Source organism: Neofelis nebulosa, chromosome 13 (genome assembly GCF_028018385.1).
Source record: "Neofelis nebulosa isolate mNeoNeb1 chromosome 13, mNeoNeb1.pri, whole genome shotgun sequence".
NCBI lineage: Eukaryota > Metazoa > Chordata > Mammalia > Carnivora > Felidae > Neofelis > Neofelis nebulosa.
In genome coordinates, this window is record NC_080794.1 from 66426976 (window position 1) to 66445642 (window position 18667).

The 18667-nt window shown below is 53.4% G+C and overlaps 1 protein-coding gene across 11 annotated transcripts in view; it reads right to left on the bottom strand.

Annotated features, from left to right (window-relative positions):
* Window positions 1-240: 240 nt before the first annotated feature.
* Window positions 241-18667, bottom strand: part of SH3PXD2A (SH3 and PX domains 2A) — a 241405-nt gene continuing 222978 nt past the window's right edge. For 10 of the 11 annotated variants that reach the window (XM_058697665.1, XM_058697667.1, XM_058697664.1 and 7 more), the window contains 4 exons: window positions 15680-16017; window positions 14683-14732; window positions 11889-12008; window positions 241-9952 (listed from right to left, as the gene is read on the bottom strand). In XM_058697665.1, coding sequence (XP_058553648.1) covers window positions 7985-9952; window positions 11889-12008; window positions 14683-14732; window positions 15680-16017 — 2476 coding nt within the window. In that variant the 3' untranslated portion in view covers window positions 241-7984. The remainder of the gene's footprint in view (window positions 9953-11888; window positions 12009-14682; window positions 14733-15679; window positions 16018-18667) is intronic. The other variant, XR_009252561.1, reaches the window with a different exon arrangement.

The following is an 18667-nucleotide window of genomic DNA, read 5'->3' on the forward strand; positions in this document are numbered from 1 at the left end:
TCGCTCTCAAAGCCTTGGCTGCTTCCCAGAAAGCCTCCTGATGGTGGGGGAGGGAGGAAAAGCTTGAGTCTGATTCCCACCAACAAAGGTGGCAACTTACCTGCCTCACCCCGCCCCTCCAGTGTCCTCAGAGGGCCCTGGATCCTGCAGTTCATGCTGCATTCTGGGTAATGTGGCTTTTGCCATTCAGCTGGATGGCTTTTCTGATGACAGGGAGAATTAAGAGGTGATTCTGTTCAGTTAAAAAGGCCAAAAACTTTATTTAGTTTTCAGGGAAATACAAGATGCATGTAAACATAAACAAAATACAAAACAAAACAACCCAAATCTTACAGTCTAGAAGCATGCCAAGACAGAGTATTTTCTGCAGACCAAAGAGTCCCGTCAACAATGATAAAGGACACCCAGAAAGTGGCAGGCCAAGGGGCTGGATCCCTTCCCCAAGGACACTGCATTTTTGTGATGAGAACAATTAAAAAAAATCCCACTATTAAAAATATTAGAAACATGGAGATAGTTTAGCACCACCATTGATCCTGGAAATTTTTTAGCACTCAAATTGACTGCACTGAATTCAATGTCCTTTTCTTCAGTTTCTCTGCTGAGGGCAGAAGAGGGCACAACCTTCTCCTGACCCCACAGAGCCCACTAGGAGCTGGGAGGGGCTAAGTGGAGACCATGAAGAATCCCCCAAAGTTCTGGAGCCCCAGAGACACCCAGCAGTTCACATGCAACCATGCAGTCCACAAACCACCCTCCAAGGACCTGCCACTCACATCTTCACTCAGAAGTCACCTTCCCGCAGACCTCTCAGTACTACTGTTCGTGAAACCCTGTTCTCATCTTGTGTCCTGGATTTAAAGAAAACTTGTTGCAGAGAACAAGTTGCAGATCCAAGAATGGTGGCTGTTTACTCTTCTTTCTCTGAAGTAAGCGCTTATGGAAATGTGCCTTGGTCACAGGCCACTGAGAATGAAAGGGCATATCCATGTTTGAGTGCGCACTGCACCCTGTCTTCTAAGTCACACCTGCAAGGCAGGCTCAGCAGACCGAGTAGCCACAGGTAACATCAGAGACACTCCAAAATAACTGGTGTTAACCAAAGAAATGAGGCTGCCTTCCTTCCAGACATGCTCGATAGTGTCTGGACCCTGAGGTTCCAGTTTGGTGGGGTGGTGGGTCCTTACTGTACAACCCATTACGGTCACTGGTCTCTAACCAATTTGAGCAGTTTGAGAGGCCACCTCTGGATTGGACAAAGGGATGTGGGCAAAACCAGCTGGGAACCTGGGAGATGGATGAATGTTCTCGAGCCAGAGCCTCCAAACTCAAAGACTGGCTTGTTGCTAGCGACTTCCTGTCTCTACTACGTAAATCAGTGACTGTTCATTAAGAACGTGCTGGGGACCCAGTTTGTGTCCCAGCAGGTAGCGGTTTCCTCGGGCTAGCTGCCTCTGTGGCCAAATCTTAGGGCTTTTCCAACCTACTCTGACTGGACCCTTGGGTACTGAATCAGTAAATTCCCTCTGTACCTGCTCTCTTCCTCCTGAAACACTCAGAATTGACTTCTTCCTTCTTTTGAATGAAGACTAAACTCCAGACTCCAAACTCTCTCAGCATTCTCACACTTTTCCCTTTCTGCCTAGAAGACATCCTCTTCTGGAAGCCGCCTTCCCGGGAAGGGACGGTAAGCCCCAGCCATTCCAAACATGCACACATTCATCTCACCAACATGCCTCTCGCTTGCCTCCAACATGCTCGAGCCATCCTTCTGCTTTAAAACCATTTTCTCGCATGCTCTCTCCCTGCCCCTCGCCCCCTGAGGTCCAGCCCATTAGCCAGGGTGGAACTGGGAACAAAGGAGGGACCTTCAGCTCAGAAACCATTCTCTAAGGCCACTGAGTTCTAGGACTAGGATGGGAATGGGGACTGATTGTCAAGGTCAAGTGCAAACCCAAGATTAAAAAGACAGGATTGGGGAAGGGAGATTGCATGGTAACCCCAACCTTATAGGCAGGTTGGGATCAAGGTCTTAGAAGGTAGAGCCCTCCACCCAGTCTGTAAGCACCAATGAACCCAACTTCTGGCTGCAGACCTAGGTGCACAGAACAAAACAGGAGGGAAGCTAAAATTACTGGGGCTGATTTCCTGAAACCAAGGCTGTAGGTCAGTAACCTCATCCTGTCACTGTCTTTGGCCATAGAACTGAGAACCACTGAGGGTGGTTCATGATCTAGGCAAAAAGCTCAGTAAGGTCGAGGAGGAGCCGTCACACTGTTCCTGTGATGTGTTCAGTTGGGGCCTGCGGTCTGGTGCAAGTGCATATGCAGGTCTGCTGACTACCACGAGCATGCTCTGGCCCCAGCAGCCTGACCACCCTCAGAAACACGAGAACTGAGGGCCAGAAGCTCTTACCATCGAGAACTCCCTCCCACGGTGATGATATGCATGCAGTGGGTGGGTTCGGCCTGCTAGACCACCCATCCGCAGGTGGCGGGTGACCCAGTTCAACCATCTCAGTGCTTCCACACCCAGTGACTTCTCGTGTCCACATCTTCATTTTGGAGCCCGGGATGATGGCCTAGGCTGCTTCTGCTAGATCTGTTAATGCCAGTGTGAAGTTTCCAACAAAATAATAAAATAATTACCAAAAAAAAAAAAAAAAAAAAAAAAGACACATTGCACTCTCCAGCCAGAATTACGTGTGTGAGTAACACACACTTGCTGCCAGAAGCTGTGAGTCCCGTGGGTCCTGCCCAATGCCAAGGACTTGTAAAATGGAGACAGCTTGCCCGGTATTTGTTCTCTAACCCCTTGTTATTTAGTTCAAGTGGGAAATTACCAGCACTCACACGTGTGTGCTCATGGACACACACACATACGCACATGCACACACACTCACTCTCAACACACAGCCCTCAAAAAAGTGAGGGAATCTTAATTCTTTAAGATTAAGCAATGTGGGTGGTTCTCTTTCCAGAGAGCTCTGCATCGAGATTCTCAAAGATTGGACATATAAATGTGTATACTCCAAGGAGAGACACCCACACACAGGGGCATGGTCCCACTCTGGGCACACAGATCCATGTTTGTACAGGAATTCACCCAACAGAGGGGTTGGAGCAGCAAGCATACAGTACTGGAGACGGAGGGGACAAGCCAGTGAGGATGTCCCTGGAGCCCTGAAGGGCAGAGCTCCAAGGGCTTGGACCCAGAGACTTCCCATCCTGCTGCTTTCTCTACCAGTGCCAAGTAAGGAGGAGGCCCGCTTGGTACCTGTTGTGGGGAGCTGTCTACAAAGACCTGAGTAGGCCCCTCAGACACTTCTCTGAGGCCCTCTGGGAACTGTCGGGGTGTTGAGCAAGAGGCCGGGCTCACTCCTCGGGCTGAAGTCATTGAGATGAATGGGTGGCCCAAGCTCAGCACCAGGCCTAGCTGTAGGCTTGTGGGAATTGGTGTCTCACTGGGGCACATAGGGCTCAAGGCACCCACATCCCCAAAAAAGGATTTGGTTACATCTAGGGTTCCTGCCCATAAACTGAACTGAGGTTACATAGTTTTAGAAAGACTCAGACATACATCAGAAAGATCACGGCCCAAACATCAGGAGACTGGGGTGAGAGAGGGCTGCTGGGAGTGATTTTTAGGACAGGTCTTTCTGGGCAGCTGGCTGAAAAACAATGGAAATGAAAACAAGGGACCGTTCCCGGATGTCCTTGCTCTGCTCCGAGGGCTGGGGCCCTGAGCGGCCTGTCCCTGAATCCCTTCTGGGTGGATAACACCCAACAGAAAAAGGGGCTGCCCTCCGGTAGGGACCCCTGCCATCCTGCCAGGAAAGGGGGGGGGGCGGGTATAAAAGATCGATATCCAGAAGGTCACCTGTCTGCTCCACAGCTTAACTCCTTCCAGCAGCCCTGCCGCTTCCTATGGACGAACGGGCCACCGGGTCTCCCGCCACTGTCCCAACAAGCCCTGGCGTCCCTCTTGATAATATTGCACTTTTCCTGTCTCTCAGATTGTTTTCATTTTCGATTGAGAATGCAAAGTATTTGGAGGGGTAGGGGAAGTGAGTAACCTTAAAGAAATAATATATTAGTTAAATACAAAAAAACAAAAAAACCCCAAAACAACAAAACAAAACAAACACAGGAAAAGTAGGGGCTACTTTCATTTTTTTTTTTCCCTTAAAACAAACTACCAAACCGAGGGCTAGACTTAAATAGTTCTACATCTACTCTGCAAATACTAGTAATATGAAAATAATGTTCAACCAAAATTCCCTTGTCTTTCTTCCTTAGACGATAAAAGTAGTAACATGCCTTGCTGAGGAAAGCGATGGATATAAATGCCAGTAAAATATGCTGCTCTAACATCTGAAAGTGATTAAAACGATTCTATATAATGCCTTCGTCAAGATGGAGACTCGAGAGTAAGAAAGAGAAGCCTCTGGGGCCAGGCGAGGGGTGGAGGGCCACGGCTGGCAAGGCAGAACCTGGGTTCAGCCAGGGGCAGATGGCTCACTCGCCGTTCAGAGTCACCCCTTCCGGCCCCCTCCTGCTGCCCCCCAGGGGGCCCCTGGCCTAGTGGCAACAGCGTGGCAGGGCTAGGGAGCCCAGCCAGGCCCGCTGTTTCAAAGTGGGAGAGAGATGAAGACATTTTTTCCCCTTGTAATGAAAGAAAAAAGGTCTTTAAACGGAAAGAAAAAGCACCAAATGATGCATCTTCGGGCATTATACAAACCTCAATAATGACCTCAGAAGGGCTCATTAGGATTAAAGGTGCAGTATACAGCAATACAACGCCATTTCACATTTTCAATCGCAATTAATGGAAAACTGGGTTTGGACACTGCTGAGATTTCATTTTCCTTTTTCCTTTTTTAGTCCGATCTGGTTTTCCTCCAGACGGGTCAGAGCCACAGGCCCCTCCCTCCTCCACCTGCTGCGGTACCCTCCAACATCACAAAGCAGCTCAGTAGCTCTAGGGAAAAGCCCCCTTGCCCTAGGTGGGGCTCAGGAGTCCAGGGGCACGAGCCCTGGCATCCCCCGGCCATGTCTGAGAGGGACTGGCATGCACCCTTCGTGCTTCAAGTATTAATATTCTCTTTGGGTTTGCAGGGTTTGTGCTGTGTTGAGTCAGGGGGTGATGGTGAGGGGTGAGGTGCGAAGATGGGGCATGGCAATCCCTGTTCACTGCCCAAATCTACATGCTGTCACCAGGTGGCAGCATTCCCCACATTTCCTAGATGCCTGAGCAACTCCCAGCCATCCTTAGGGGGCTGGATGTCACAATGTAAACATGATGACCACACAATAAACTCCAATGGGGGTGGGAGGGAGCGCAAGGATTAATGCAGTGGGGTGGTCTGCCATTAACTAGCTACATGATTTCAGGAAAAGTAATTTCCTGCCCTTGGGCTGCAGTAACAGAAGGGGATGGGATGGAGTGACTTCCAAGGCCACTTTTAATGACTATCACTTAGAGCACTGGGGATCGAGGAGAGAGGGTCCTGGGGGAGGGTGGAGAATGTGGGCCCCGCGGGTGCTGGAGAGCCCCACGGGGCAGTGCAGACCGTGAGGAAGGGCAGGGAAAGGCAGGCTCTGGGGAACACTGTGGTCCAGTCCAACTGAGATGCTCTGTGTTCGGCAGATGCGTCCTGCACTCCTTCCTGGCCTGGCTGGCACGTTACTGACTGAACTGGCTCAGTGCAGACATTGGAGGAGCGAGGCCGCTGGGGCCCCCCCCTTGGAAGACAGCTACATGGAAGGTCCTTTCACCCAATAGTCACTCTACTTTTAAATTTTATTTTAAATAATCATAAATTACTTTTTTTTTTCTTTTAATAAATATGTGCTGCTTAAAAATGAGAAAAGTATATACTGCATCTTTAAGTAATGCACTTTGCTCTCTGGGTTTCTTCCCATTCCACCTTATTAAAGTGCATTAATTAAAAAATAATGAACCACTTCTTTATCATTATTGTTCAAATAAGTCCAAATAATATTAATCTGAAGACACTAAACCACTACCATTAGTACTGCAACCTAGCAGATTAACTCAATATCCTACTCTATTTAATACTGTCCAGCAGAAGAAAAGAACGAATTTCAATTTTAAACTCACAAACAAAACAAAAGGAAACAAAATCTCACCGCGGCCCTTCCACAAAGAACACGAGCAGTTGGCTGTAGCTGCCAGGCATGAGTGCACGGCCAGCGAGGAGGCTGGGGGGGATCCCCAGGCGAGGCCTCAAGGGTCTAGGGGGTGGGTGGGGTGCTGAAGGCACGAGACACAGTGTCCCGTGCTGATCTTCGGGCAACATACACTGCCTGGGTGGGGAGCAGGGGTAGAGGGAGGCCTTTCCTCCTCTGTAGAAACCGCCAACCCTTAGTCCAGGCCTCTGGCAGCTGAGCTGGTGGCCGTGGAGCCCAGTCCGTCCGCAATCAAAGGCACGTGTGGGATTCCACTCCCAGCAAAGTGGGGGGGGGGGGGGGGGAGTCCTTGGGGAAGCCAAGGCTTCCGGAGGGTCCCCTCGGAAACGTCAACGACTGAAAGACACAACCCAAGGTTGACAGGGACTTTATTCTCTCCTCTCTTCGTGGGGGGCGCCGCCCCTTGGGAAGACCAGGTCGGCTCCCGGCCCGGGGTCCTCCGGTACCTGTGGCATCGCACGTAGGCGGGGGAACGGCTGGTGGTGGCTGCCCATCCGGGGTCCCCTCAGCCCTCAGCGGGGGCGATGGGTGCTTCTCCACAGTTCACACGTAAGGGTTCTGGTCCTGCCCAGACGGGAGAACACGTGCAGAATGGTGGCCACCCGGCAGCCTGAGAGCTGCCTTTTCTCCTGGACAACCTGCTCCTCCCTCCTGGGGAGGGTCCTGCCCCACTGAGACGTCTCTGCTTTGCCGTGTCTGGGACTGGGGCTTCAGCCCCCGGACCCTCAGGCAGGCGCCGCGCTAGGGTGCCGTCCGCAACAGTGGAAACCAAACGAAAGGACTTTGGCTTGTGGAGGGAAAGGAAGTGAAAGCCCAAAACCACCAACCTCCCCGCAAAAGTTACGACAGAAAAGCCCCATCCGCTACTCATTCTGTCCCCTGTGAGGCCGACTGCCCTTGGGCCCCCAAACAACCCCTAAAATAAGACCAAAACCCAAGGCCTGACATTGAAGCCCCAAATCAATAAACCTCTCCCAAAACATGCAAAAGAGCTGCCCACCCAGCAATACCCAAAATAAAGTCTGTGCAGATGGTGAAGAGACTGACGGCTGCACCCACCCTCTCTGTAAACGCTGGGGTTGGCGGTCCTCCATGGGGCGCCCAGGGCAGGGCGCACTCTTCTCAAGGCCAGGGAACAGCGACAGGTAAGAAAGGTGGTCCTTGCTGGCACCTGGGGAACTGCTTTTTCTTCAACGAACAGACACTGACGGTGGCCTGGCCCAGGGACAGGCTGGGCTCCCAAGAGATGCCTCCAAGCCCCAGAGCCGGTGGGGTCTTCTAGCACACGCACCCGTGGCAGGTGGTGGCAATCCCAGGGAGACCAGCACAATTGGCAAACACAAGGACCGCCTCTGATGGCAAGGTGCCAGCGGCAGAAACCAAGCTGGGCAGGGGCAGGGCACAGGAGGTCCCTGCGACCACATCTTTTCCGGATTTGCAGCCAAGGCACAATTGGAATTTCCCTCGTGGCCTGTCCCAAATGGTGCCAGGTCCGTCAGCCAAATCACCAAGGTGCCCACGTAGGGCTCAGCTTTCTTGCCTCTGATCCCAGGCCCGCCGCTCCCCTGCCTGCTCCCTTCCCTGTTCAACGTGGCCCCCCGCCGGACCTTACCTGCCAGCTGGGGGACAGCCTGGAGGGGAGCATCTCTGAGGTCACGCCTTCTGCAGGGTTTAACGTTGTCCCCCCCACCCCACCCCTCCCATTTTCCCTTTCCCCTTTGTCTTCATCTCACTGCTCACCCGCACCAGGCTGGAAGGACCCACGCCCCATGTTAGTTCTTTTTCTCCAGGTAGTTGGAGGGCACCCAGCCTTTGAAGGGCTTTGCGCCATCCAGGATCTGGCAGTACCACCAGCCGTTGGGGTTCCTCTCCAGGACCTCCATGGACACACCCTCCTGGAAGCCTGCTGTCTCCTCATCCCCCTCATAGTCCGCGATGGAGACATAGACGTCTTTGAGGTTGTTGTGGATGAACTGGGACTTCTCAATGGGCTTGGGGCGCACGGGGGACACGGGAATGCCGTTGCGCTGGGCGGGCAGCAGAGGCGCGTCTGAGCCCTGGCTGGCGGCCCGTTCGGCCAGGCGGCCCTTGGCGTCTGCGGCAGCCGAGCGGGTGGTGCTGAAGGAGGAGTTCCGGCGGACACCCCGGAGGCCGTCGGTGGCAGTAAGCGACTCGTTCCTACGCAGGGCGCAGGACAGGTTGTTGTCCTTGGGTGGCGGGGACACAAACACCGACTGAGGCCTCACTGCCACCTGCCGCACCCCGTTCCTCATCTTTACTGCCCCGGTGGCCGAGGTCTTGCCGAAGCCCCCGGGAGGCTTGGAGGGGATGGGCGGCGTGGCCCTCTTGTTCTGGTTGACGGTGTTCAGTGCTTGGACCCGCTTCTCGATCTTCTCCAGGCTGTCCGACTTGCCCTCGTTCTGCTTGCTTTTGGCGCTCACTGTGTCTGGCTCTTTGCCGGAGGGGTCGGATTGCTCGTTCTCGCCGAGCACCAGATAGTGGGAAGGGGCCCAGCCCTCTAGCTCCCCAAACCTCACGTACCACCAGCCGCTTTCCAGCTTCTCGAGCACCTGTACCTCCACGCCTGCGGGGAAGCTGATCTCTGAGTCCTGGACCTTCTGGTAGGCACTACATGTCATGTAGGAGGTGACCTGCCCTTCTCGTCCCTTCTTGGTGGGACACGGGGGTGTGGCGGCTGGGGGGGTAATGAGGTCAGCGGAGCCTCTCCTGGACCCCTCACTGGGACTTTCAAAGGCCGTCTGAGGGGGAAGCTCTGAATCCTCGCTCTTTGAGCCCTTGAGACCACCCCGGAGCTGGCCTGTGGGTCTCAGCTGGCGCCGTAAAGTGCTGATGTCCATCTTCTCTTGACTCTGGGACTCTGCTCGGCTCAGGAACGGCTTGGGCCGGACCGACGGCTTAGCCCGGGTGCACGAGGTCAGCCCAGCCTTTAGGTCGGCGTCCCTCTTTGCCCCAACCGTGGGGGTGCCACGGATGCCTGCGTCCGAGGCAGAACGGGGCTTCAGGTCACCACTGTTCTTGGACAGGGAGGAGGAGGAAGAGGAGGAAGAGCAGGTGGTGTTGATGGTGATGGATGAAGAAAAGGAGGCAGAGGAGTGGTTTTTCCCCAGTTCTGCCTGGGCGTTCTTCTCTGCCTTGAGCTTTAGGAGCGATGACGATTTGGGGGAATCTGATTTGGGGGAGTTTTTTCTAGCAAGGGACAGAGGGGAGCCCCCCGGGGAGTCACTGTCCCGGGAGGAGCGTCTGGCTGACAGGGCATCCTCGACACACGGCCGGAAGCCCTCGTTCTCATAGATGGTCTCCTCCTCCAGGGCCACATCCTCTGAAGAGCCGCCGACCCTGAAGCGGGCCCGCTGCAGTGAGGAGGCCGGTGAGGGCCTACGGGGCTGGGCAGGCCGCCGCTCCCCCGAGCCACTGTCCTCCGTGGGTTCCTCGCTCAGCTCTGGCTCTGAGTCGAAGCCGAAGGCAGGGATGTCATATTCAGGCTCCTCATACTTGAGCTTCAGCGGGGAGTCCTGGCTCTCCCCAGAGCCCACTGGACCCTCCTCGGCCTCCTTGGGCTTGCTGGGGGGAGCGGGGGGCGGTACCTTGGGCCGGGTCAGTGTGCTCGTGCGGCGGCTGAGGTTGGGCTTCTTGCGCTTATCGATGTACGACGCGGGGGCCCAGCCCTCCTTCTCACCGATCTGGACGTACCACCAGCCACCCGAGTTCTTATCGATGACCTAGGGGAAAGGGTGGGCAGGCCAGTGAGCTGGGAGGATCGCCGGACCCTACGATATGCCAGGCTAGGAGCCTCACACTTCACGCGACGCACCAGGCTACGACGCGTCATGTCTCTGTTTTACAGATGAGCAAAGTGAGCTACTGAGGAGGTGGCCCCAGGACCCCGGGGAGTAAGTGCTGGGCTGGAATTGAAAGCCAGGTCTCCACCATCTCCCACTCTCCAAGACCCTCTCCCCTGGTCCTCCAAGTCTCCATTAGCACCCCAGGTCGAGCTGGCCTTGTCTACAGACTCCTGCTTCTCCCCCTAAGCTGTGCACTTAGAAGACCTACTCCTCCTAGTCCCTATGGAACCCAACTCGCCAAGGACCCGTATGTCTAAGAACATGCCATTCATTCCGCTGCTCCTCGTCCCGCCCCTGGGATTGCTAGGTCCTCCGCCAGCGACCCTGGAAAGGGTCTCTCATGTCAGAAGAGAATGGGAAGATGCAGGTGAGGTGAACTGGGAGGTACAGCCTGAGACCAGAGCCACCCTGCTGGACGCCTCCCTGGTGTTCCTACTGCCTGTGGTCATTTCACTGCATGTGGGATCCCAGTGAAATTCTGCCAGCTGAACGGACTTTGGCTTAAATGGTTAACTGTGGGAAGGATGAGGGGCTTTTAGTCATTTCCATGTTAGTATAAACTAGTTCAAGGAGCTTCTTTCTTAACTACTATTTGAGATTGGCTAAAGACCAGGAGTGTGGTGCTGCCTCTGCTGCAGTTCATCTGGGCTGGAGCACATAAAGGGAAGATAATTTTGGATTGTGGGACACTCCTGGAGAAAGGCACCGGGGTGGGCGGGGAGGGGACATGAAAAAATTGATACCAGGGGAAGAGGGGCAGTGAAGGAAGAGAGATAGAGACCAAAAGGGAGAGTTTCTGTCCTTCCTTTGGTTCTCTATTCCTTCCTTCACCCTTCCCACCCCATACTCCACCCCACACTTAAGATTAAGCCTGGGTAGCTCCTAAGTATGACAGTTCAGTTACATGGTGAGCTTTGGAGGCTCTTCTGGAAACCTAAGCACCACTGACGGAATGATTTTTCTTGGAAATTCAGTTCCAAATTGAATACGTAGGATTTAAAACATTCACACGGGGGACACCCTCTCTCCCACAGGCAGAGACCGCCTGAGGGCTCTTCTGACAGTTCTACAGGTGTTAACTGGATTTAACCTCATTACTCAAGAGCGATGACCGCGTGCCCTGCAGTGGCCACAAAGCAGAGTTTCATAAATGCTAGGCTGGGAGGGAGCCTCATAGGGTCTGTTACCTCATGTGGCAGAGACACATGATCAAAGCCAGGGCAGAGGAGTGACTGTATTGAGGGTGAGAGGTGCTGGCGGTGTGCACGTGGCCAGAACCCAGGCCCCTATTACCGTGGCTACGTGGACCACATTCTCCCCATGGCAGCGCTTGCTAACATGGGTTCTTCAGAATCTTGGCCCCCAGGGTGCTCCTAGGAGACAAACTGTCCTGGGGCCAAATGGGTCTGGGCAATGCTGCTATTCTGGTGCCCTCTTAGAGATGCACGGTGACATCCCTACAGCACAGGCTCTGAGAAGTTCTGCGATTAAAAGCACACAACTGCATGGATTTTGTTTAACCCAATGTCCTTCAAACCTATTCAACCAAAGAAGCCCCTTGTTTCGGGACACTTCCATCACAAGTTCCCACTACACGCTCTGGGAAACGCTGCTGTGAGGGAAGGACTGCGTGGAGACAGGAGTCCTGCATTCTGGTCCTCACCGTGGCACTTACTGGCTTCAGGCAAATTTTTATCCCCGTGGGTCTTCTGCCCACCCCCTTGGAATGTTGCCAGCAAGGCATAAATGGGAAACATGGCAGGTCTTTGACTAGCATGAGTTCAGACCCTCAGCTTCATGGCCCAAGGCTCACCTCTGCCTTCTGTCCACCCCGAAAGCTGATGCCGTCAGAGATGCAGGACTGGAATTCAGCAATGGTGTAATACTCCACCTCAACAGAAGGGGGCTCTGGTGGCTTCGGCAGCTGGAACCCCTAAGGCAGAGAAGGGCTCAGTGAGCAAAACCTACCTGATCAGAACTGTAACAGAGGCAGAGTGTGGCGGTTACACCAGCTGGAGGGCAGCTGACCTGAGAAGTATCCATCACCTGAGGCTCAGGGTGTCTCCCCAGGGGACTGTTCTCCTGAGCAGGCTTTCTACTATTACCTCTGATCCACATGAAACTCCTCTGAGCTGGCAAAATGATCATTTAGTAATAGTAACTTCACCCTTACATCTCTGGAGGTCCAGTTTATAGATACTTCAACAGCTAGGTCCCAAAAATGAAAATGAAAAAGCAGAGAAGTGGTTTTAACAAAGCCTGTGCAAACTGCCCTATGGGAGGAGAGCCTCATCCTTAAGTCTAGCTGACAGGTCACAGCAGTGACATCTGGTTGCAGAGGCAGGGCCAGGAGACACAGCCATCTCTTTGGGGCAGAGGGCAGGAGTGTAAGGGGGCGCGGAGATGGCTGAAAAGAGCCCTTGGTGGGTCATTGCAGAGATGCCAAATGGTCAGGCAAAACAGGCTGGAGTGGTTATACCAATACCCAAGCGAGACATTCAAGGACATTGAGGATTTGGCTGCAGCCATGACTTCTGAGTCTTATTCATTCACTTTCCAAACATCAACTGTGCATCTTCTGGGTGCCAGGCCCAGGTCTGAGGCACTGGGCACTTAACAGTGAACCAAAAGGACAACCCCCTTGCCCTCATGGGGAGGACATTCTAGTTTCACTCGGTCTCTACTCTGGTCAAAATGGATTTTGTGCTGCCCTGTTACTTCCAGTATGTCCCAGTATCACACAAAGGGGTTAAAGCAAAACAAACAAAGAAGTATGTGTGTTTGGGCGGGGGGGGGGGGGGGGGAGAGGGGAGGCGGCGGTGGCGGGAAGGGAGAGGGAAGCAGCTGTGGTGTAACAGGAAGACCTCAAAAGACCTCTGCCTTGCAGCTGGACACATGTGGGCTCCAATCCCAGCTCAGCAACTCACCAGCTGTATGGCCTTGGGTAAAGCCTATGACCTCTCTGAGGCTCAATTTCCTCATCTGTAAAATGGGTCATGAAGAGAATTACTGATAGGTACCTAACTTCTGGCCCAGCCAAGGACACAGGGGGAGCTCCACCAACGGCAGCCAAAGCTGACCCCTCCTTCTGAAATGCCATCCTATTCCCTGGAATCTTCTCCATTCTCCACAGCTCAGCATGTCCTAATCTGGCCACTCACAGCCCAGCTGTCTTGGGTCACAGGGAGTGAAGGGCAGGAGGAAGCTGGTCTTGAGGGACCAGGTATGATTCAACCCACTTTCTCTGCCCGGGGCCCTGGCCCTGCAGGCATGTGTGTGAGTAGATGGGGTCCAGGCCCCGGCACCCCCCCTCTCCCCCTCCCCCAGCCACCAGGTGGGATGCAGCCACATCTGGCCGGGACAAGCCCTGCCGCAGTAAGTCCTGCACTTGTTAAGTGTGGAAGGAATGAGCCCATTGTTCCCAAAACCGAGTCTGCCTGAAAATAATCAGCTGGGGCTGAGAGAACTGGAAGGACGGGAGAACTCATTGTTTTGTCGCGGAAAACTTGAGGGTAAAATGACATAGAAACTCCCCTGGGACCGATGGCCAAGGCAGGGATGGTCTCCTCTCCACACGCCTGACTCAAGGACCCGTTTACTGAAGGCCCGCTCCTCCAGGCCAGGGCAGATGTCACGGATCCCAGTGACCCATGCTACTAGGCCCAGTGAGACTTCAGAAATCTTTCCCCACACGGTGCGGCAGGCAGCCCGTCCGTCAGCCACAGCTGACATAGGAAAGGGAAACCTGGCGGCCAGCCCTGCACACACCATCCCACTTCATCCTTCCAGCAGCCCCAGAAGGTGGCTGGCACTGTCCCCATCTTACAGATCAGGAAATGAAGGCTTGGGGAGGGTAACAGACTTGCCCTGGGTCTCGCCGTTCCCAAGTGTCAAAGGTACAACATAAACGCACGTCTGGCAGGCTTGAAGCCCTCTGTTTCCATGGCACCCACTGCCCCTGAGGACAGTCCCCTGAACTAGGGCTCTAGGTCCGCTGCCAGCATCACTGCCACCCTAAGCCTAGTATCCTGAGGGTATATGCTCTTCCCTGATGGTCTGGACACCAGGACCCCCACCTACAGGAGCCAGGGACGCCAGCAAGTTGAACCTCTGACTTTCAGCACAAGCCAGTCCTGGCCATTCACTCCTCCTTGCAGGGGTGCTCGCCGGCCTGCCCTCTGCCCTCCCAGGCTCTGGCATCCACCGAAGCCACTGGACATTCCTGAGCCAGGAAGGCGAAGCTGAAAGGCTTCCAGGCACACATGGACAGCAGCCCCATTCCCAGCCCCTGGCAATGCCCTGGCTGGACACTCCTGCTGGCCAGTCTAAATGTTTAGGTCTGCCAGTGTAGCGGCTGGGATGGATTTATTTAGCTTTGGAGTGCAGTGTGTTTTTGAACATCAACTGTCCAGCTAGGCCCCCAGAATGGCTGGGATGCCCAGGCTTTCCTCTCTGCCCCTGGCCCCACAAAGCTGGAAGCCCAGCAGGGCCCTGGAAAACCCCTGGACTGACAGGCATTGCAATGAGACAACCAATTAACTGGGGAATGTTACAGGGCGTCCCCAGATACAGGAAGAAAAAAAGGAGAAGAAATTCAGCATACATACCAGGCTGGATTCTCTGCGAGGTGGAGGCCTTGTCCTTAGGTTCGGGGAGCCTAGAAGAAGAAACATGGCTTCAGAAATCCCAGCCAGACAATGGGTAACAGCGCTGGACCCTGTCTTCCCTATGTGTGGCTGCCTCCTGATCCTGGGAAGCTCCTGGCTCTGTCCCACACTCAGGAGGGGCCCATGTGCTCAGTCACTATCAGCACTATAGTTTCTTCATGGAACCAGAGACCTTTAAGCTTTCTTGGCTGTGTTTCGGGGGATCCATGAGCCCCCTAAAATGATGTGCACATTTGAAAATGTATAGACATAGATGCATTTTTCAGAAGAAAGGGTAAATAGCTCTATCAGATTTTCAAGTTTAGGAGCAGAGGCCAAGTTCAGAACTAAACTAAAACCACAGCTTTCCTCAAGATTTTAAGGCTGGGTAGACATCAACAGAAGCGGCTCTCTCATCATATAGGGCAGTTTAACCTCCATCTGAAGATGCTGTTGAGCCAGAGATGCATAGATTAGGAGGGGGCCAGTTAGCTGGGTTTCTCCTATACAGAGGCCTTTAAAACTGCTCGTGGAGAGGCAAAGCCGTTCCTTCCAAGTCTTTTAGGTTTCCAGTAACTGGTGGGAGGCGAGAGGGAAGGAGGGGTAAGGCCAGGAAAGATGTTCTACTGGCTGTCACTCTGTAAAGGAGCCTTGCAAAGGGAGCCACGTGTCACAGCCTGGGGGATACACTGATCTGCAAAGCAACCATTCCTGGCTTTCTTCTAGGGAATGCCACCAGCTTAAACACTCGTGTATTTTATCTTCAGCGCAAGAGTTGTGAGGAAGTGCCTTGCCTACTCGTGATTAGCATGAAACAAGTTCAGGGTTAGGGGTCAGCCTAGATGTCAGGGTAAAAATGATATAGGGGTCTTATACACCCCTCTGGCTTTCCTTGCACCCTGTGACCGCTTTCTAAAGAGCTGTGCCGTAAGGATGCAGGGGTCAGGAAGGCTCTTACTGATCTGGGCCCTCTGAGGGGCAATCCTGGCCACGGCTGGCGAGCCCTGGGCCAGCTTGGAGACACTCCTCTCAGGGACGCCCAGAGCGCTGCCATTGGAGGCATTGCACAGGATGGGCAGGCTGATCTCCTTCTTGGCGATGGGGACCTCAGGGCCCTCTCCTTCGGCCGGTGGAGTCTCCTTATCCCCCGACGCCTTCTTGTTCAGCAGGTTGCTGATCTCCATGATGTTCCCGATGATCTCCACTGGGCCTGCCAGATTCTTCTTGCGTGCTGGCAGGTCGTCCTTGGCTTTCTTCAGGTAGGATGCTGGCGCCCAGCCCTCTTTGCCCAGGTACCTGGGGGAAGGGGTGGACATGATGTCACTTGAGCGCTGCTACCTGACCTCACACCCCAGGCTCCATCTGGCCTGGCCCAGCTGCGCCTTCTCCACTGTGTTCTGCGAGGCACCCGGCAATCCCACCACTCTGGAGAGAAGCGGGATGGAGGGCAGGTGGAAAAGACACCTAGGACACCAGTTCTTCCTCTCTCCTTGCTCTCTGCCTGATCCCTCCTTGTGTGGGCTCTCGTTCTCTACAGTCAGGCAAATGTGGGACATCAGGATGAGAAGATTCCTCAGATTGAGTTGCCCACCAAGTAGACTTGACAACGGCCTGCTACCTCCCAACAGAGAGGGCGATTCTAGAGATAAGAGCAAGTGTGAACGTGGTGTGTTAGGTAGAGGCCCTCTGACAAAGGGAAGGGAGATCAGAGAGGTGAACAGGTAGCACAGGTAAGAGGAGTTAGGAACCCCGAGTTCTGCTCTTGAGTCCCTTGGTGAGTCCCTTGGTAAGTCCCTACCCTGGAGCTCAATTTTTTCTCTCTTCTGCAAACTTCAGGAAAAGAGTAGCTGCAAAAATTTATCCAGAAGGGGCGCCTGGGTGGCTCAGTTGGTTAAGCGGCCGACTTCGGCTCAGGTCATGATCTCACGGTCCGTGAGTTCGAGCCCCGCGTCGGGCTCTGCGCTGACAGCTCAGAGCCTGAAGCCTGTTTCGGATTCTGTGTCTCCCTCTCTCTGACCCTCCCCCATTCATGCTCTGTCTCTCTCTGTCTCAAAAATAAATAAACGTTAAAAAAAAAATTAAAAAAAAAAATTTATCCAGAAAGATAGACCTTTCAAGACTAACTAGGAAGATGTCTATAAAGAGTGGCCAAGTGGGGGAGGTATGGATGCTAACTGTGGGGGTAGCGGACAGATCAAGTTCACAGAACAAGTCCCCAAACAGACTGATGTTAAGGGTAACACTTCAAATTACTGGGGGTAAGGGGCGCCTGGGTGGCTCAGTTAAGCGTCTGACTCTTGGTTTTAGTTCAGGTCATGATCTCATGGTTTTGTGAGTTTGAGCCCTGCCTTGGGCTCTGTGCTGACAGCACAGAGCCTACTTGGGATTCTCTCTCTCCCCCATTCTCTCTGCCCCTCCCCGGCTCATGCTGTCTCTGTCTCTCTCAAAATAAATAAATAAACTTAAAAAAATTAAATCAAATTAGTGGGGGTAAGGATGAGCTTTCAATTACCAATTTGGAGATGACTGATTACCCAGTTAGGAAAAGTAAGTGAGACCTTGGCCTCACACCACAGGGGGAAAAAAAAAAATTGTGAATATTTGGTTAATCTTGAGGATTGAGAAAATCTTTCTAAATAGGGCTCCAAAAGCCAAAACCATGAATGGAAAGACTGAAAGCACATGACTGGATAAAATGAAAACCTTTGGTATGACACAACAAAACCAAAACGAAACAAAACAAAATGAAAACAAAATCAAAACCCATAAACAAGGACAAAAGGCAAATGACAGGGCTGACTTAATTTGAGGTGACTTGATGATTTCCGAAAACAAGCTTTTCCCTTTTCTCCCCATGGTGCTCAGAACTTCTACCCAAGCCCACCAAGAGCTCCCCTCCCAGTCCACCAGTTGCACTGTCCCCGTCTGCTCCCCGGGGCACATCTGGCTCTTTGCAACGGCTCCTCTGTGCCAGATGTCGGACACTCGCCCTTCCCACCTGCCCGATCTGACCTTGCTCTTGGGTGCTCATGAGGTGGGAGAAACAGGAACGTGAAAGCGAAAGTTTCTATCAACATGCCTGAGCTTTGCTGGAAAGCCTAGGCAGGAGGTGGCTTCTTATGTTCACACCACTGGAAAGCACAGGCAGGCTGTCCCAAGGTCACCTGTCTGGCCCCCTGTGTGGGGCTTGCAAGGCAGATATCAGTTAACACGTGAATGGAAGTCAAGGGGCTGGCCTGCCTTCCCAAGGTAAGGGGTGCAGAGAGAAGCACAGAAATTTCAGGGGTGGATGGCAGCAACTAGTAAGGATGCCTAATCGTATGCATGAGCCACAAGCCAAGGCTCAGCAAAGCAAAGCAAGTAGCAGAGGGCCACACAGCTAGCTGTTGGCAGCATCTGGCCTGGAACCTGGTGCTCCTGCATCTCAAGATGAAGAGCTTGCTGGCTATGGCAGAGATGTTCTTCTATGAGAACAGTGGGGAGATGGGGAGTGGGGTCTCATGGGAGTGATGGTCAGGCCTGCTCACTGCCCTGAGTGCTCCCACGTCCAACCCTGTTGTGTTCGTCGGGTGTTACATGGATACAATTAGATTCCAGGCAGAGAGATGCAGGGGAATCAGGAGCGGCTGTGTGTGTCTGGGTCCAACTCAGCTCACATCTGCTTTCCAGCTCTGGAGCGCAGAATGACTCCAGAGGGAAGCAAGCTGGAAAAGAAGGGAGAGAGAGAGAGGGAGGGTATGTGTGTGTGAGGGGAGAGGGGAAAAGAAAGACAGGAAATGAGGATCAACACAGAGCCTGGAATGTTGGGAAATGGCATATTTAAGGGGGTGTCTGGCAGCCTTCTTAAGGTGGAATCTTTGTAGGGTTTTTTCAGTTGAAGCTCCCACTAGCTAAAGGGGTAGGCCATGGGGACAAGAGTTGACTAAAAGTGATGGCTCAGAGTAAC